Source organism: Neodiprion virginianus, chromosome 2 (assembly GCF_021901495.1).
Source record: "Neodiprion virginianus isolate iyNeoVirg1 chromosome 2, iyNeoVirg1.1, whole genome shotgun sequence".
NCBI classification, from domain to species: Eukaryota; Metazoa; Arthropoda; class Insecta; order Hymenoptera; family Diprionidae; genus Neodiprion; species Neodiprion virginianus.
Window position 1 is genome coordinate 16809172 of NC_060878.1, and position 17815 is coordinate 16826986.

The 17815-nt window shown below is 38.2% G+C and overlaps 2 protein-coding genes across 5 annotated transcripts in view; one reads left to right on the forward strand and one right to left on the reverse strand.

Moving 5' to 3' along the window:
* The window catches only part of LOC124299284 (flotillin-2), a 510013-nt gene that overhangs the window by 294330 nt on the left and 197868 nt on the right, over positions 1-17815 (forward strand). The gene's annotated exons all lie outside the window — the stretch shown is intronic.
* LOC124299276 (juvenile hormone esterase-like) overlaps positions 1-17815 on the reverse strand; it is a 29478-nt gene that overhangs the window by 5682 nt on the left and 5981 nt on the right. Inside the window, exons 1-4 of one of the 4 annotated variants that reach the window (XM_046752381.1) lie at positions 4774-4937; positions 2426-2573; positions 1943-2288; positions 1340-1702 (exon numbers count right to left, since the gene is read on the reverse strand). In XM_046752381.1, coding sequence (XP_046608337.1) covers positions 1340-1702; positions 1943-2288; positions 2426-2573; positions 4774-4850 — 934 coding nt within the window. In that variant the 5' untranslated portion in view covers positions 4851-4937. Of the gene's footprint in view, positions 1-1339; positions 1703-1942; positions 2289-2425; positions 2574-2800; positions 2903-4773; positions 4938-11040; positions 11613-11681; positions 11999-12601; positions 12766-17815 lie in introns of those variants that run through there. The other 3 variants (XM_046752380.1, XM_046752378.1, XM_046752379.1) reach the window with 3 other exon arrangements.

The window sequence follows — 17815 nt, forward strand, 5'->3', positions numbered from 1 at the left end:
TACGGTGCTCTGTTGCACAAACCATTTGTAAATTGCTTTTCCAATACCACTTTCTTCGACGTTTGTAATTTTCTTCTTCTTCGTACTTCCATGCTGGTCTTTAAGTATACTGAGTTGTGTTTTCTTCATTTTGATTAATTTTTGTTAGAGTTTATCTGTCGATGCCATAATCAAGCGTAAGCCTAAGGCCCGACTCACCGTTTTCGAACCAATTGATAACAATTGTTACTTTCTCATCGATGGTCAGCCTTTTTCTATTATTTCATCTTGCCTCGCTCATTCTGCAAATAACAAAAAAACATTCGTTAGAAAAATTAATAAACGACCGTATGAAGTTTTTAATAAACTGGAACTGTAATTTTAAACGGAAAGTGTAGAAACGTATATTTAGAGTCTTTAATCAAAGTGTTTATCTGGGTTAAGCGAAGAAGATACAGTCGATAAATGAGTGTGGGAGAGAGGCGTGTGCTCATACCACACATATGAACAATAATTTATAAAATAATTATATTCATGAAAATTTCATTCTTCTTCCAGGACTCGTAGTTCGAGAATAAATGGCAAGGAGAGGTTAAATTAGCTAGGGTTCAATTTCCTGTAGATTGAAAATACTTTTGATATTTTCCTAAAACCTTGGACGGAATCACAGTTTAGTATAAGAACAGAAAAGACGAATTGATCAACTTACCTTCAATCATTCATATTCCACGATTGTCCGTTTTTTATTTTCATTCAACCACTGTCTACAGTAAGTATGTGAATATGTTTGTTCCCAAATCGACTATAATGTACACTTTTCTTGTGTAATACCCAGTGGGTACTTCGCCTCTTGCGCCCCCACCAGAGCCTGTGGTTCTGGACCCACTCCCGCCAACCTACATACATACGCTACTTGTATGCATTTTTTACCATTTATTTTTTCATTCTCTCCGTTTTGAATTCTACACACAATAATGCGAAAAAAAATCTAGATCTCGCTTCGCTCAGGTAGTAAATCAAACTGCGGAAATAATCTTCGACTTTTTTCCCTTGTTGCATAATGTACTTATATGTTCAGCATAATTTGATGTTTGGGTTTTGCCGGTAGTGCCGCATACACGTTCTACGAGAATGTGTATACGAGTGAAATCCGTCTATCGGGGTGGGAATGCGGAATATTAAGGGACTTGAAAGCTCCGATGGGTTGACTAATGTGGGAAATTACTGTACTGTTTTTACGGCTTGTTTTCTGTCATTTTGTTGACTTTCTAGAATTTCTATCAAAATCAACCATTTTCACCTTGCTATACTCATGATTCACAGTCGAATGATCAATTCCAAGTAATTTGCATTCACTTGCCTATAGTAGTCCCTAAACCTTCGTCTTCAACGAGACCCATGATACAAGGTACATCACGAATCTGACCAGCTCTCATTATATTTGTAGGGCTGGTTGTTATAAAAGCCCCCTTGATATCTGGCTCATCAGTACAAGCCCATGTGCTGAATGGTTCGTATTGCCACACGTAAAACTGTTTGAATACGCCTACAACATCCAAGAAGTTCTTTTTCCGCAAACAGCTGACGAGGGAATCCGAAGTTTCATTTGAACAGCCAATGTAATTGCCAAGTTCGAATGCGCGCTTTGCGTAGGCAGCCCTGGGTCTGTAGACCCATTGCGGAGAGCCAGCTCCGCTTTGCATAATGAACTTATGAAAGAGTCCTGTAATGTCGTGAATTGATTACGCCATATTTCAGCATTTGGTTCTAACTGTTTTCATCAAGTCATCGTTGGAAAAACAATTTTTGAGTACGTCGTACTCGATGTAAAGATAGAATACGTCCTTCCGATTATTGTAAATGTGATATCAGTCATCCCGTTGGAAGATTTTGTTATTCATCAATCAAGTCTGTTGAAGATTACCTCTAGCCTTGGTTGGGTAGAATGTGAATTTAATCTTACCAATTGTCAATTTCGAAAGCGTCAGAAGGTGAACGCAAGCGCTCCCTGAGCTGTGGCCGAATAACGTCACTCGATCAGGGTCACCGTGAAAGTGTCTGATGTTACGCTGCACCCATTCGAGCGCAAGGACCTGGTCTTTTAGGCCCCAGTTTCCGGAAGCCACTTCGTCGCCAGTGCTCAAGAACCCCAGAACACCCAGACGATAGTTGAAGGTGACGAGAACTACATCTTGGTTCAAAAGGTACGCCGGACTGTAGACGGATGATTTGGTAGACCCTGTCATGAACCTCCCACCGAATACATATGCCATTACCGGAAGTAGCGAGGAGTTCTTACGGTTGCTTATCTGTATGTATAAGATCCGAATTCAAATCCAGTTACGTTTGCTTTACGAGACTTTTGATTTTGAACTCGTGGTTCTATTCTCGCACAGCAAGTGGCTTGCATGCAAATAAGCGAGCCTTACTAAACATAAAAAATTACCTGCGGCGTATACACGTTCAGGTTTAGACAGTCTTCGTCCCCAACAAAAGTGACATAGTCTATGTTACTTAGTTGGGGGCACATGTTTCCGTCGGCAGTAGCGTTTCGGATTCCCTTCCAACCACCCGCCGGCACGGGATTGGCGAATCTACGACACAAATAGAACTTTTGTAATCGGATTCACGCCAAGAGTTCTTCTTTAGTTGATAGATTTCAATCAAAGGTATGTTTGTTTATCGCAAGACCTTGCCATTTGAAATGTTGATATTATATATTCATCATTGGTATTCATTTACCCATAGAATTCTTATCGCGTAATTAGCGGGTTTAACATTCGGTCTTATAGTCGGTTACTCCAAGCGGCACCTTGCGTACCTTTGTATCAAGATTCGTAGCAGACCTGTCGTGAACCCAATAAAATCGTGCAACGCTGGTCCTTTGAATGAGTATCTGTTTTTAACCATCTGATCCATTTTAACAAACAAACAGGTCCACTCGTTGGAAATGAAGGAACATTTAGTCTCACTTGGTTCGACTGACAAACGTCAGATAAGATTACATAAATACAGAGTTAGATTTGTCAGTATTGTATAGATATTGTGAGTGTCATGTCACGCACTTACAGAAATAGAAGGAACTGCATAATTTATTTATTGAAATATATATGCTTCTTTTCATAACTTTATTCTTTACACAAACACTGTGTTTTCAAGTGCACGCGAGTGTTGAATAACATGTATGTAATTATAATCATTACAGTGTTTTCGAAAGTATAAAGACTCAATTGAATAGTTGAAAGCCAGTAATAGAGAAGTAAAAAACGATGAGAAACGGCCAAAAAATAATTCTTGAAATGATGATCTTGCTATAAATCAAAAATGCCCTTAATCAACTGTTCTCAGTACAGTGAAACTTGCCAATAGCGGACATTTTCGGGACTTGAAATATATTCTATTATCGAATAGTGCATGCTATTCAGAACAACATTAACGTCTAAATTATACTTCTGGGGATGTTTAGAGTGTCCGTTGTAAAGAGGAATCCGTTGTTGGGAGTCGTCCGTCAAGAGAAGTTTCACGCCCCAAGCGCACGTATGTACGTATGTATATATATATACGTATATGATCAATTTCTTTGTTCTACGATATCTCGAGAACGAGTTACCGGATTCCAATAATTTTGGTTTCATCGCGGCGGCTTTTCCAAACTTAGAACTGCTAAGATTTTGGCTTCTATCGGTTCGGTACTTTTTCAATTATTTCAGTAACGAAGTTCCAAAACATCAAATAAAAATGATGATATCTTGAGGGTGAGTGAATAAAATTGAATGGAAATTGGTATCGTGAGATTTTTTGGGTCACGTATCACAAATCTGAGGCCGGATTTGCAAAATTCAAATTTCGTGACTTCAATAATCTGAAATAAAACGAAAATCATTTGAATATGAATGAAAATCGGTACTCGTCCATTTGTTAGGTGGCTGATCATGAATCTAAAGTCGGATTGCGAAATCCAAAATAGCAATTCAATATGGCGGGAAAAAATCTATACCCAAATTCCGATATTGACAGAAATTGGTGAGCGGAGGTTTTTGGTTCACCGATAACGAATCTAAGGCCAGACTTCCAACCTTTGTAATGGTGGATCCATTACAGTGAATCAAAATTTCAAAAATTGTCATATTTTCACGTAATATAGTATCCGAGAACTTGAGAAGCGTTAATAACGAATCTGAATTTGTAGTACACAATTCAAGTTGGATATTATTCTTTTTTTTTTCTTTACAAACTCGAAGCTACAGTGTGAGAACGGGTAGTTCGAGGGTTGGCTCATGGCCAGTTCAGAACTGCTGTTTGATAAAGAAAGATTCAAAATCAAGATATTGCGATATCAAAATTTCTTCTCAAAAAGAAAAAAAAAGAAATTAGCAAACTTCATTCGAATTTTGTCACACGAAAGTGTATGTAGCCTTTAGATCTTTTGACAATATTTTCATACATCTCTTATTGTTAGACACATTCGGCCAATTTCAATAAATTATAAACCGTGTTATTCCTAAACTAATTGTTTATCAATCTTTCACTATGCATTCTCTTCAATGCTCGGTTTATAGATGTTTTCATCAAAAGTTTTTATTTTATTTGTTCTTTCTTGGATATTGTTTTTTATTCGAAACTATAAAACGAACACATGTCATTATTTTCCCGAATGCAGTCTTTTTGTTAATGGAACGTTCCACCAATGCCAAATTCCCACATTTGTAGCTAGTTAAAAGTACCACATCAGGTGCATTTACGGATGAAAAAAATCGTAGAATCGGTAACACTAAATTTATTTACTTCACCTACCTCTTATTTCCTACCGGTGGTTGAGCATAAGGAATTCCCAGAAAGGCCGACACCTTTCGGCCATGGGTGGTGGTCATAATTTTTCCCCGCAGATTCCCCTGGGAAAAAGTCACTTCCGGTTCAGTAGTTTCATCAAGGTAACCGAAACTTGACGAGAAAAAAATGCTTAGCAGCAGTGGGAGAAAAAGACACTCCGCCCCTGGATATGAAGCCATTGTCGTCACACGATGTTGTCCGATGAGAACAAACTCCACTCTGGCGAATCTTGTTGGTGGGATTTTTTTACGGCATCGAACCGTTTGTCTATCGCGAACGAGTTTGACATGCCAATCGTCAAACATGATATTCAAACTGTCCAACGACCGTCGCGCAAACAAAATAACATACCACCACCGTAATGATCAAGAGTATTATGAACATATTTGTGTCGATCATTTGTCTCTGTATCACTCGGAGATGCAATGCATCAAACCACTTTAGTTTCTGATACTCACTCCTCATTTCACGTTTCAGACTTGATACCGACAATAACTGCACATACTCGAGCCCGATAGAGCCAACAAAATTTTCACTTGTTTGGTATCATCCAGCCCTTTAAACACTAAAGTAGTTTAAAGAAACTTTGTTGTTGATTCTCCCAAAACTTATCACTGCCAGGAAGATTCTCAATCGCCGCATCACTGTGAAATTCTACTCATTGAGAAACCGCCTCGAAACTCTCAGACGCAGTATATGTGGATCCAAATTTGTAAGTAAGTATGCATTTCTTTTTTTTCCAGTTCGGTCTCAAATACGTTATGTTGAATGAATATGAAGTGAATGCATTATAGAATAACAATAATTGGAGCGACAAAAATATCCTTGTCGAAATCAGCGTTCCCTGTTACCTGAGAACTAGTATAGTATAACATCACCTATTGTTTGCTGACCTAGTTATCAAATCGACGACGAATAAATTCATTTTGCAATTCCAATAACTCACCCAAAATAATTTATCATCAGTCCATGTCCTCAAGTACCTAGAGAATCAATGAATTAGTTTAACCTTTCTCAGTTCTTTCAGATCGCATAAACTAAATAGAACTCTTACAATTAGGTAACCTATCTGTACCATGTGTATTATACATATTATTATATAATATATGAGATTATATTGTATGATAAATGCATTATACATCATTTATCTATCAATTAGTAATCAGGTTACCGGTTTCCTGATTGTTACCAGAAATATCATCGCTACGGTGTTCAATTTAGCGAATAGAGCGGTATTGCTATCTGATGAAGTCTTTCATGACAATAAACTGAAATTAGTACATCCCGTCCTGAGTATCAATAATTACCCGGATTTCTTCATTTCAAATCATATGTACCGGACTCTGAGAAAAGAGTCTTGTTATAATAAATATATATATTCCGTCGACCATGTTCAGGGAGCAATTTTTAACTGTTAAACAACTTATTAACGTGTAATGAACATATATGCCGTTACAACTACAATCGAAATTTTATAGTATTTGAATTAAATATAATATTCACCTCTCACTAACATATGTCTATTATTGAAAAGATACTCTAAAATTGTGGCTGATAACGCGAGAATTGATTCAAATTTTTTTTCTTTCATCAAAAAATTAGCACTTATTGTGAAAGATTTCACTCCATGTTATCCCACATGAAGACTTATTAACAGTTAACAAATCTTATTTGAGGATTCAAGTTCATAAACTTACCAATCGCACGTTCCAAGCACGTTCTTTATATTTCAAACGCAGTTCGTTGGCCGAGCGATTGATTTACAATAAAAACCAGTGTGACAATGCAACGGTAATGTTATGGAGCTGATGTTACAACTTGGGGCGTATCCGAACTTCTTTCAACATTTAAGTGTTAGTGCAGCGTGTTTTTGTTCATAAATTCCTGATCTGCATACGCGAAACGCATAACGACTGTCTGGGAACTCTGACCTATTTTCTTTGGTTAGATGTAGACTCAAGTTCGCCGGTAAAAGGAGCTTTGCCTACGCAGGCGTGGATCCTAAGAATGACCAAAAATAATCGATTTTTGATTAAATCGGTATTTTTTTCCGATTAATCGAGTATAAACGATTACTTTTCTTCTCAATTGGTTTTTGTTTTTTACACCCATGAACGATGCAATACAATAACAATTTATGTGACTATGGTATCGGTTATTTTGATCGTCTTACTTACCCAGCACCTATTTCACATAATAACTAAGAGATAAATGAATATTTTCACCTGAAAATGGAAAACAATTTGAATTCAACTATAAATTATCAGAAATTTTTCCCCTATCAAGAAAACATACTGAAATTTACGAAATTTAGGTTTCATATGCACAGTTTCAAAAGAATACAAAATAATCGATTAATTTTCTACAATTCAATCTTCTTCGATTATTTTTTTGAAGTCGAATAATCCATGCATTTAGTATTTTTAGCTTATGTCAGTGGGCATCACTAGTTCAACCACGATCTTACATACAGGGCTGAAAACGACGGTGGTGGGACTAGGCACGCTTAGTGTCCAAGTTTGCTATTTCGATTCACGCCGCAGGGGATGCTAATCGTGTCGGGAGGTGATGTGCAACAGAGAAAGAAGCAGCTTCCGTCCTTCTCACTTCCGAATGCAGCGAATGCACTGTCGACCCTAACCCAAATTAATTAACAATCGTAGGATCACGATGTGAGGCCAGGGAGACAAAAAAAGCACTTCCCGGTACAGCTAGCAACGCATATTGTTGGGTTGAGAATAGAAAAATTTGAACCCTAATCGTGTGTACCAGGGCCTAAAATCTGCCATAGGCTGACTGGTTCCTTGTTTAGTACTGCTTTCAACCACGGCACGCCTTTTAGCGCTACAGCCGCAGCCAATTCGCAGTTCACTGGTGACGGCGCCGCCATTTTACATTTTGTTACATTTCACAACTACCTGTTGATAGAAGGCGGTCGCTTGGATAGCTCTGATATAAAAAGTGTTTTGAAGTGTTTGTAAGCAAATATGCCTAGTAAACCAGAGTGCTGTGTTTTAATTGTTCCGACGCAACGTAACATCTTTGTGGCATTGGTTTCCAAAAAATGAATATGATGTGTCTCTTATGTGAAAACATCGAGCTCGACACCCGAGATTTATCGAAATTAGCGACGAACTTTGTGAAGTATTCGTGACCAGGAGGTTGATTGAAGAAGAAAGTTTAGTCAAAAATTCCGGTCAGGTATAGAGAGTTTTAATTGTTGGTAAAACGCAACATGTCTAAACGTTTTCGACGTTTCGGCCGGGCCCTGCCGACCATCCTCAGGAAATTTTGACGACCTGTTCCTGCTGAGATGTTCTTAGTTCAGCATTTTGAACGGAAGTGAAGACGAACGTATTATTTTTAAGACATCATACATATGCTAGTCCAATTAAAACATCTATTTGATTACCCTTCTTTTATTAGTAATTTTATAACACGTGAAAAAGTATTCCGTACTCTCAATTTGAATTTCCCGCTACCAATTTCTTATTAGCCTCTTTAATACTGATTGCAACCACGGTAAGGTAAGTGGCACTGACTGCAGAAAGACTTGTCCCCACCTCCGAGCACTGCAAACACGCTGATGATTGTTTCTATTCTAGGGTGCGTACCCCCACTATTGATAGTTCTGTTAGTTTCCAGACCTGCATGTAAGACCGTGAGTTCAACTTTATTAGACCTATGTTCGGATTCTATGCAACTTGAGGGCTCTGTGATAATTTAAAAATAAAGCTGTATCTTGCAGCCAAAGTTAGTAGCCAGGCGTGTTCGATGTTTTGAAAGAAGAAAAATGCTATCCTGATTCATCCTCATAATTTTATAGAAGCATTGATTCAAGCTATTTCACAAAATTTTGACTTTCGGTCTTCACTACCTGATTCGAATAAACATTAGAAGGTTTGGCTGATGATTCCGGTTGGTAGTATCAGCCTCGTAATTTCAAACTAATCTACCTCCAAGAGGCCGGAGAGGGCGACACGCCGGGGCGAGAAATATGGTCGGCGGTCCTAACCGAGAGAGAGGTGTACATGACCGAACTTCGAAGAGAACAGACGTTATTCAGAGTACAGAACTGTTTTGCAGACTGAACGTTTCATGACTCGAATCTACCCCTCTGCCAAATGCCCAGTTATCAACACAGAGCAACAGGATGATTCTCAGGGCGTTTTGAATAAATCAAGGACTGGCCAGAAACCTGAGTGCAAGGTATCAGCCTGCGTGGGTGCGGGATCCGGTAGGGAAGTTGGTCAGGGAAATCAAAATACACAGGTGTGATATAACTAAGCTTCATTCCGCGAGTACCTCCGACTACGACCTCGTATACTCAGACGCTCTCCGGCTCTCCTCGCTGAGAGCCCCCCTCCTAGCGGTACTTATGCGCTCGCATTGCTTGGCAGTGTTGACTCTATACACTGCCTACTTTCCGTGCGCGTATACATCACACTGAGGTTAGCTGAAAAAACATCGGCAACATAGCGGCGGTACAAGTTGGACGATTACATATAATGAAGAATTTATTCAAGGAATGAACGGAATATATAGATATGTAAATACATTTTTTTAACGGCGTATACAATATAAACCTACTAATACTGTCCAAGGACTACCTACTGATTCAAGACTATTGGAAATAAACAAATTCTATTATAAACAGCTACGAACGGAATCAACACTACTACAAATGACGACAAACGAAACGAAGTTACGACAAACGAAAGAAACATAACAAAGTTATTAAAAGCAAAAAAAATGGTACTACAATCAACTAAAAACGATTCTGAAGCACGTCGGACGATTTTAGTAAATTTCGGAGAAACTACAAACGAAAAAAATGTTACTGCAATCAACTACAGACGATTCTGAAGCGAGTAGGACGTTTGTAGTAAATTTCCAAGGAACTACAAACGAAAAAATCAGTATTACAAACAACTACAGAAGATTCTGAAACATTAGTTGGCAGCAGGGCCACAGAAATTCTAGCTAAAAGAAAAAAAAAAACATATTTTTCTTCCCTTTTCACTACAAACAAAAATATCTTTACTACAATCAACTACAAACGATTCTGTACGGCAAACTACCGATGAATTCGATTTTTTTCAAAATGAGGTGCCATTTTTTTTTTTTTTTCAATTTATTCATTTACTTATTTATTCATTTCACTTCTGGGAGTAGATTCTATCGAGGTTTGTTGCACTTGTGCATTTCAACCCCTTATGTTTGTTTTTTGGCGCTACTACAAACGAAATCATTGTTACTACAGACAACTACCTACAAAAACCTACAAGAATCAACGAAAAATGATTGAGTTTTTTTAAGTCGGGTGCTAGGTCCACATAGGTATGATATTGTTTTAATCAAGTGGACGAATTCTGAAACGTAAAAAAAACGCACGAGGATGAGGCTTAAGAATTGGTAGAAGAAGACGAAAGGACTCATGTTATATGCAAGGAATAGTTGATAGATGATCTAATTCAGAAAATCGCCATTGATTGTGATCTCGCGATCAGGCGGAACAGTGATTGTGTGAAAACATTTGAAACAGGTATTATGGCTACATTTCACTACATCATTTTAAATGACGCGTCGCTGCTGCATAATGATTTTCTGATACAAAGCGATTCTCGATAGCAAGAAACGAAAGAATGGAACATATTGAATAGTCATCTCCATGGAGCAACTCTTCATCAAGATGTTGCTAAAGCTATCCAACTGATTTTCGGAAAAGTTCCGGAAATTTATTGCAACGCTGCGTCAGAAGATATGCTACCAATATGCAAACCATGGTGATAATAACATCGTCTGGCGGATAACACCCAAATCAGATCACAGTGGCACGAATTTCGTTAACATTGCTGCTACTATTGGCCCAAGGCGTATGGCATTTACCGACCAGGGTATTCATATTCGATTTGATCGACGAAGACTGCCATTTATCGCGTAACGCCACCGTACACACAAATCGTACACATTCTGACCATCACACATCGCAGTTTCCTCAAGAATAGAGACTATTGAAATGTTCATTGTTGGGTAAGGTTTTAGAAGATATAGATAACACGAAAATATCCTTGACAAATTGAGTCTATAGCTGTGCTATCGTTTTCATCAATATTTCGAAGTCTCATCATGATGAATGAACAGCTAGCAAATAGTATGTTTCGCACCTACATTATGACAAGTACAAAACGAATTTCGAGCATGAAAGTAGGATCACAAGAAGGAAATTCATTCTTCAGAGGATGCTATATTCAGTCGTTACAGATTGCGTTATATGTCACACATTTTGAATATTATCAAAACCTACGCATCACTGCTGTGAAAATGCTGTAATGAAAGCAATTCTACATACAATGCCGAATACAAACATCCAAAAAAAAATTTTCCCTCAAGCACTAATAATGACGAGAAATGTATTTCTGTAAGCGAAATACTACTAATTATTGGAATAAATTTCCTAGCCGCATTCTAGCAGTATACGAAAAAGTATCTGTTTATTTTTGTTCGACATTGCATGCAGAATTTCGATGATTTCGGCATTTTTACAGGAATACCGCGTTTGATCGGTCGATGAATATTGACGGTGGAATCTTATAGCGGTGGCGTGTTAGTGGATGAACCCGATGGTTTCTGCCTCTGCCGTACTTCTTTCCAAGTTAGCCCAAAATTGCATTCGCTCTGTTGAGAAGGGATGTTTAACCTCTAGCGTGATTTCGGATCTATCCCCTATCTGAAGGTAATTGTCCTTTTTCGAGTACGGCTCCCACGTTGTATTTCCATGAAAAAACAAAGTTGAAGGTTTTCTGAAAATGCATGCTTTAGTTGTGAATCATATGTATCATCAGATAATCTCATTATTGAAAAAAACCTACCCGTGATTCGCAAAAGATGTCCACAATTGCACCATGATTTCTCTCATTTGTAGATCTTTTTCATTTGGGGTTTTGTTGAGAGCTAACATCATATTGTAGTCTACATGTGGAAAAATGTAACTAATATCATCCGCGTGTGCTACTCCGTAGTCCGTCAACGTGTTGCCGTAAGCGTAAGTGTTACTCCAGGTGCCCCGATATCTGAAGGCGTACAAATATTGGGGATTTACTGCCACTGCATGCTGGTATAACAGGGAGGAGTACATCGGATAGGTGAACGTAGCGTCACCGATGAGTAACGTCAAATTAGTCAGCAACTGCAACAAAGGGATTCATGAATGGCGCATCACCTAAAGACTCAATTCTTTGGTTGGCACGATACGGATAATTACAGATTATTTTAGGTCAACGATCACCATAACTGATACGACAAGAATTTTTTTTCACCCACAACTATTACATACTGCCTGTAGTTTTTTGTGAAAACAACTAATTTCGATGAATTTCTGCTAAAAGACGCTACTGTAATACGATTTTCAATTAAGAGACTGATAAGGTATAAGCTCCTGATATAATCTACGCGTACAGTAACAATTTCACATGATGATAGAAAACATTCGTTCAGGTCAAAAGATAACTGCAGCGACCAAACTCCATAATTGTGCCAACTATGAGTAAATCTCTGTTAAATATGGTAGTGAATTTCGCGATCAGTTTTCAGCTGTTCAGATTTTTCCGCGATATTCTATGGTTAGGATACAAAGTATGAGTTGAATGAACAACGTCGGAAATATGAAACCTAACCACTGGAACTCTTTGGAAACATTCATGACTTCCAACCCTCCTAAACAGCTAGATATGTATACAGTAAGAAAGCTTATCGTATTCCAATCGTTAAGTTTGAATATCTTTTTACTCACCTCACTTCTATTCATTGTTTCAACGTTATTGAAATAATACGACTTGGCCGCCTTGACCCAAGCGGCTCCAGAGTCCGGTTGATACGACCAGTACAAAAAAATCGGCAGCAAATGATCAAAGTTTTTCAGAAAGTCTTCGAGCCAACCCTCCTTTTCATAGAAGTCTGGTGTAACGAGTAAAATTATCAAACAGTTAGGTATAAGACTGGATCTAATTAAAATAAGAGCGAGAACCTTACGAATTTTCAAAACCTCAAAATCATGCCTCAACTTTCTGTTTATCTGATTTTTAAATGATTCGTATCGTCAGCCGTACAGGATCCAACAATGTCACACCCCTTTTTATTTTCCATCAGCTATGTTAACGTACGAGAAGTATTGGTTTCTATCCAAAATAACCGTCTTTAACTTCAATGGATCTTAACATTTCTAGGCATTTAGTATCGGAAAATTAGATTGGTTGAAAGTTGTTGATCCGTCTGTCGGTCTGTCTCGAAAAGCTTCAGCGATCATCTCAAAAATGATTTCACGAGAAAATCTGATATTTACAGGCTTTTGCATTCAAATGATGGGCATGACAACTGTCGTATCTCGTGCTCTTACTTTTATAGGCCGTGTTCAAATCGTCACGTCGGAAAACCACGTGACAAACAAGGAGATCCGTCAACGCATGGTCGAATGTGCTTTAATGAATCTCATTTCAAAATTGTATGACTTGTTCGATTTGCAACATTTCTAAAAAGCATGAACAGTCAACACTTAACTATTTAACTCGTGCACGGACTATCTATCTAAATAAGCAATACGGATCGATTTATACAAAGTTTATAGAACGTTTGAATGGAATTACCAGAATTCGAATGAAATGCTTCAATGGAACACAATTGTATGAGAAATAAAGAAAACATTTCACTCAGCAAATAAATATCTAATTACAAAAATGATGATCATACTTAATGTTACGTCTATTGATTGAATTGATTTGCCGAGGCGATAAAAGGTACGGAGAAAAATGCAGTAATGGACCGCAGTAGTCAGCCCCTCATTAGTCAACGAATTTCCTCTTGCATACGTTCTCCTTCTACAGTACAGATTTCCCCGACACCCTGCTTAGTCGGGCCACTAGAAATATGCGTAGAACTGAGTTTCGTAGCCGTCACACTTTCCATCGAACGAAATATGTAGGGAAATTGCTCAAGGTCTGATTGGAACATTGTTTATTCTAAGAGTACGATAAAAAAAATGTCATCGAATTAAGTAGTTTTTAACGTAAAATCATAATTATACATTTACTTTACAGTTGAAAATCACATATTCAGTTATATCCATTGGGTTAAATTGAATGACACTTTTTCCGTTCGTTGAGGAAGTTTCAAATCTCGTAAATTGATTTTAAGCGAGTGAACATCGTTTCCAATAACTGCACACTTTCCAAAAGCACTTGTTTTCTATAGATTTTTGTCATTTTAAGAATTACTTCCTGTTATATCAGTTGTATATGGGTGAGTCACATTACGTTAGGCCGCAAGTACATAATTTGGCTAGCATTGGCAATGCTGTTTCAGACATCGATCGTTGGATGAGAAGGAGCATCCATTGTCGAGGAGAAGAAGGTATCTCACAGGTGATCCATGTTTCTCTTTTACGTTGGGTGGGAAAACCTCTCTATAACACACTTGGAAAAGATCTCGGTCCATCCAGGCATTTCTTTCACCCTTATAAATCACAGATAGATTTGTAAAGTTTTTGAAACACCGAGGTTTTTTTTAAATCTTTCAATGAATGAAAGAGGAATTTTATGGGATCCACTTGCATCAGCGCATACCATTATAGTAAAACGATCCTTTATCACCTCATGCCCTAGATCATCGTACAGTGGGCCGAAGTCCTTGAAAAGAGAAGTAAATCTCGAAAAATGAAAATCCGCTTTAGTGAATTTTGACTCAAGCGTCAGGTAGAGTAATAATTAGTGCATTCAAACCTCGAAAACCAGAAGGCGAATCCTCTGTACATGGCTCGCAACTTCGGTTCAAAGTTGACCGTCATTGACGGTGCACGCATTGCGCGAGAATACAAAGCAGAAGCACTAAACTTCAAAATTTCATATTTCAAGTGTGAATTGTGCGATTTTTAATTTTCAAGATAGATTCGACTCCTGGAAGTGCGTAAAAAATATTTCTGTATTAGTTCAGTCACGAATTGATGTTCAACAACTTGAAATACGGCCACATTCGGTGCTCTCGTGAAAACGATATGATTCTATAGACCTCGGTTTTCAAACAGATGACATGTACCATTTTCTACCATATTCTTCAACGATCCAAGTTCGGAGTTATTGGTTATAGGCTATTAGCTTACGAAATCCATAAGAATCACCCACTCCCACCTGCTCCTTTGGCTGTAATGATTTTTGTTCGTAAGTCGCGTACAGTATGAGCGGGTACGCAGCGCGACGCGGCAAATTTCACAGTACGTACAATAGGATAATAAAACCGGTCCTAACATATACCGAGACTTCATAACAAACTAGCACGGTTATTTTAGATCCACATTGTTTATAATAAATGTCTTCAATAATTTATGTTCAAGATTTCACGAGAAGCAGCATGTGTAATATTGTCTTATCTGTCATAAATTATATGAATGAGTATTACGTTTTCGTGTTTTTGTCTCCTCAATATCAGAGAACAATCTCCTAAATGAAACGAAATCGCTTCAGAAAAATTTAATTTATTCAACGACTTAGATCTCGCCTCATTTGTTATAGTTTACGTTAAATATTTGAAGTTTTTATATACAAATCAGTTTCAAATTCTCTGCGGCTTTGTTATAGGACCTAGTGGGAAAAATATTACTCCGTACACGAAGATGGCATTTGAAGGACGGGACTACCCGCTGCATTGGAACACCTTAAATTGCAAATTTTCGAGAAGAGCGGACGTTCGGTGCTTATACCTAATCATGTGAGGCAGTCCTTTTCAGTTTTTGTCAAAAAAATGAGAACAATGTGGAAATCAGTTTGTAGGGAAGAAAATACGTTTTGCAAGAAATATCAGTCATGGCTTAATGTATCCTTTCCTGTAGCTGCTAATTCCCAAAACACACCGACCAATAAGGGTGGTCACCCATCGAAAGACTTTTAGTCCGTAAGTCAAAGATAGAAACGGAAGAGAACCGAAGAAATCCGTGAAACGTTGACTACGAACAAGTTATCAACTACTGTTCGAATGAGCCTTCGCTCCTCGAATTGTGATGGATGCAACACTGACGAGTCTAACGAAAACTTCGAGGTATCGAAAGGCTCTGTGAAATAACACCCAAAGTTACATTATCCGCAAATGCTGCACTTTCCTATCTGATGGACCGCAAAATGTCGAATAATGACTACCAAGAACCGAGATCTCTGAACATTCGACAGCACTTCCGTATGCCTCCCAATTCCAAAGTGGCAGAAGCTAAAAAAGTGTGTTATCCACCCCGTACGGCTATTAGTATTGCAGAGAGCAAAGCAGAGTTAAATTACAGGCTTCACTGCACCATACAGATCAGCGTATTATATCACTTCAACGTGAAGTTATTTCGAGTATTGCTGACGAAAGTGATAAGCAGATGACCCTTGTTTGCAAGTGGGGCTACGATCGAAACTCTGGACAAAATGTACATATAAACAAAAGTTTCAAGATGACAACACGTCGGATTCAACTGTGTTTTTACTTCAGCTGTGCCAATACAACTCGTGTCTGTCGATGAAAAAACGGATGCTTGTGGATATTGTGACTTGTATGCCGCTAAGATTACAGTTTTTGAACTAAAATACAAAATTGACTGTAAACGAAGAACGCTACATCGAAAATCAGATGAATACACTTGTTCTTTACGAAACAATACTAAATCAGAACGAACTCTTGGTTGAATTTAAAATGATGTTAACGATGATAGAGAGAAGGGTTTGCAATTCACTGACATTTACCGCGATGCACAAACTTCCTGTTCATGGTCCACAAATAATAGCTCATGCATTATTGCCGATCCGCTAACTATCGGAAGATGCTTAAGAAGCTAAAAACAAAGACATCAATACTATTGAAGAAGATTTATCACAAAAGTGTTCAAGATCCGGAACAATGGAAGATGTTTTCAATCGGCTTATGATAACATCTGATCCGTACATTTCGAGTGTACGGGCACTTGGGGACAATGAATCTGAGACGGCCAATTTTTTACACTAGACAGTTATATTGGCAATATAGAGAAATCTGCAGCGCCATAGTCGGCCGAGCGCGAAACAAACTCAATCCCAATAAACATGACACAACCCATGACCAGCCCCCTGACACTCACCACAGTTCGTATACTACAAAATTGTACGCGTTTTGTCCCCGTTTTTTAGTTCCTCTACGTGGCGCTAGTAGACTTCTGACACGCTCGCTGACCTCGCTGACCGCGCGCAAGCTTGTCAGACGACCACTAGCGCCACTAGTGGTGGAGATTGGCGGCAGAACCGAGGGACATTTTGCGAACCTCTTTTAGAAGCGTGTGTCAGTTGGCTGCCCATGACCGTCGAATACAACCCTAGAATACCGCGGGGACAGTAACTTGTTAGATTGACACGTATTCTAAGGGTAGATTCAACGGGCATGGGTTACGTTATGTTTATGAGATTGAGTTTGTTTCGCACTCGACCGTCTATGGCGCTGTAGGTTTCTCTGTTTTGCCAACATAAATGTCTAGTGTAACAAATTAGCCTTCTCAGATTCATTGTCCCCAAATGTACATTACCCCAGAAAAAAACATGCAGTTTATCTCTGGAAACTGTAGAATTGTTAATCTCACCTACAATATGTCAATCTACTGCAGAAAATGATTCTGAATTTGACGAGTCCGACGAGGAAATTGTATTCCATTAATTTGTTTTGTAATATTTGAAACTTTTGACGATGCTTTTGCTAAAATGCTTTTTTCGTTTCTATACATAAATTTTTTTAAAGTATTGATGTGTGGATTTTATATAATATAGATGAATATTATTTCTCTGTTTCTCAATTTTAAGCCACGTGACATTCGTCGTCTTCTTGTTAAGTAAAATTTGGGCAAATGTTTACTTTGAATGCGTGATCAATGACCTCAAAAACCCCTGTATAACAACTATCTTCGAAATCTGACATCATTATTGTTTGAATCGAAGTTCATTTAAGGTTTACTCTCCTTTTTCGG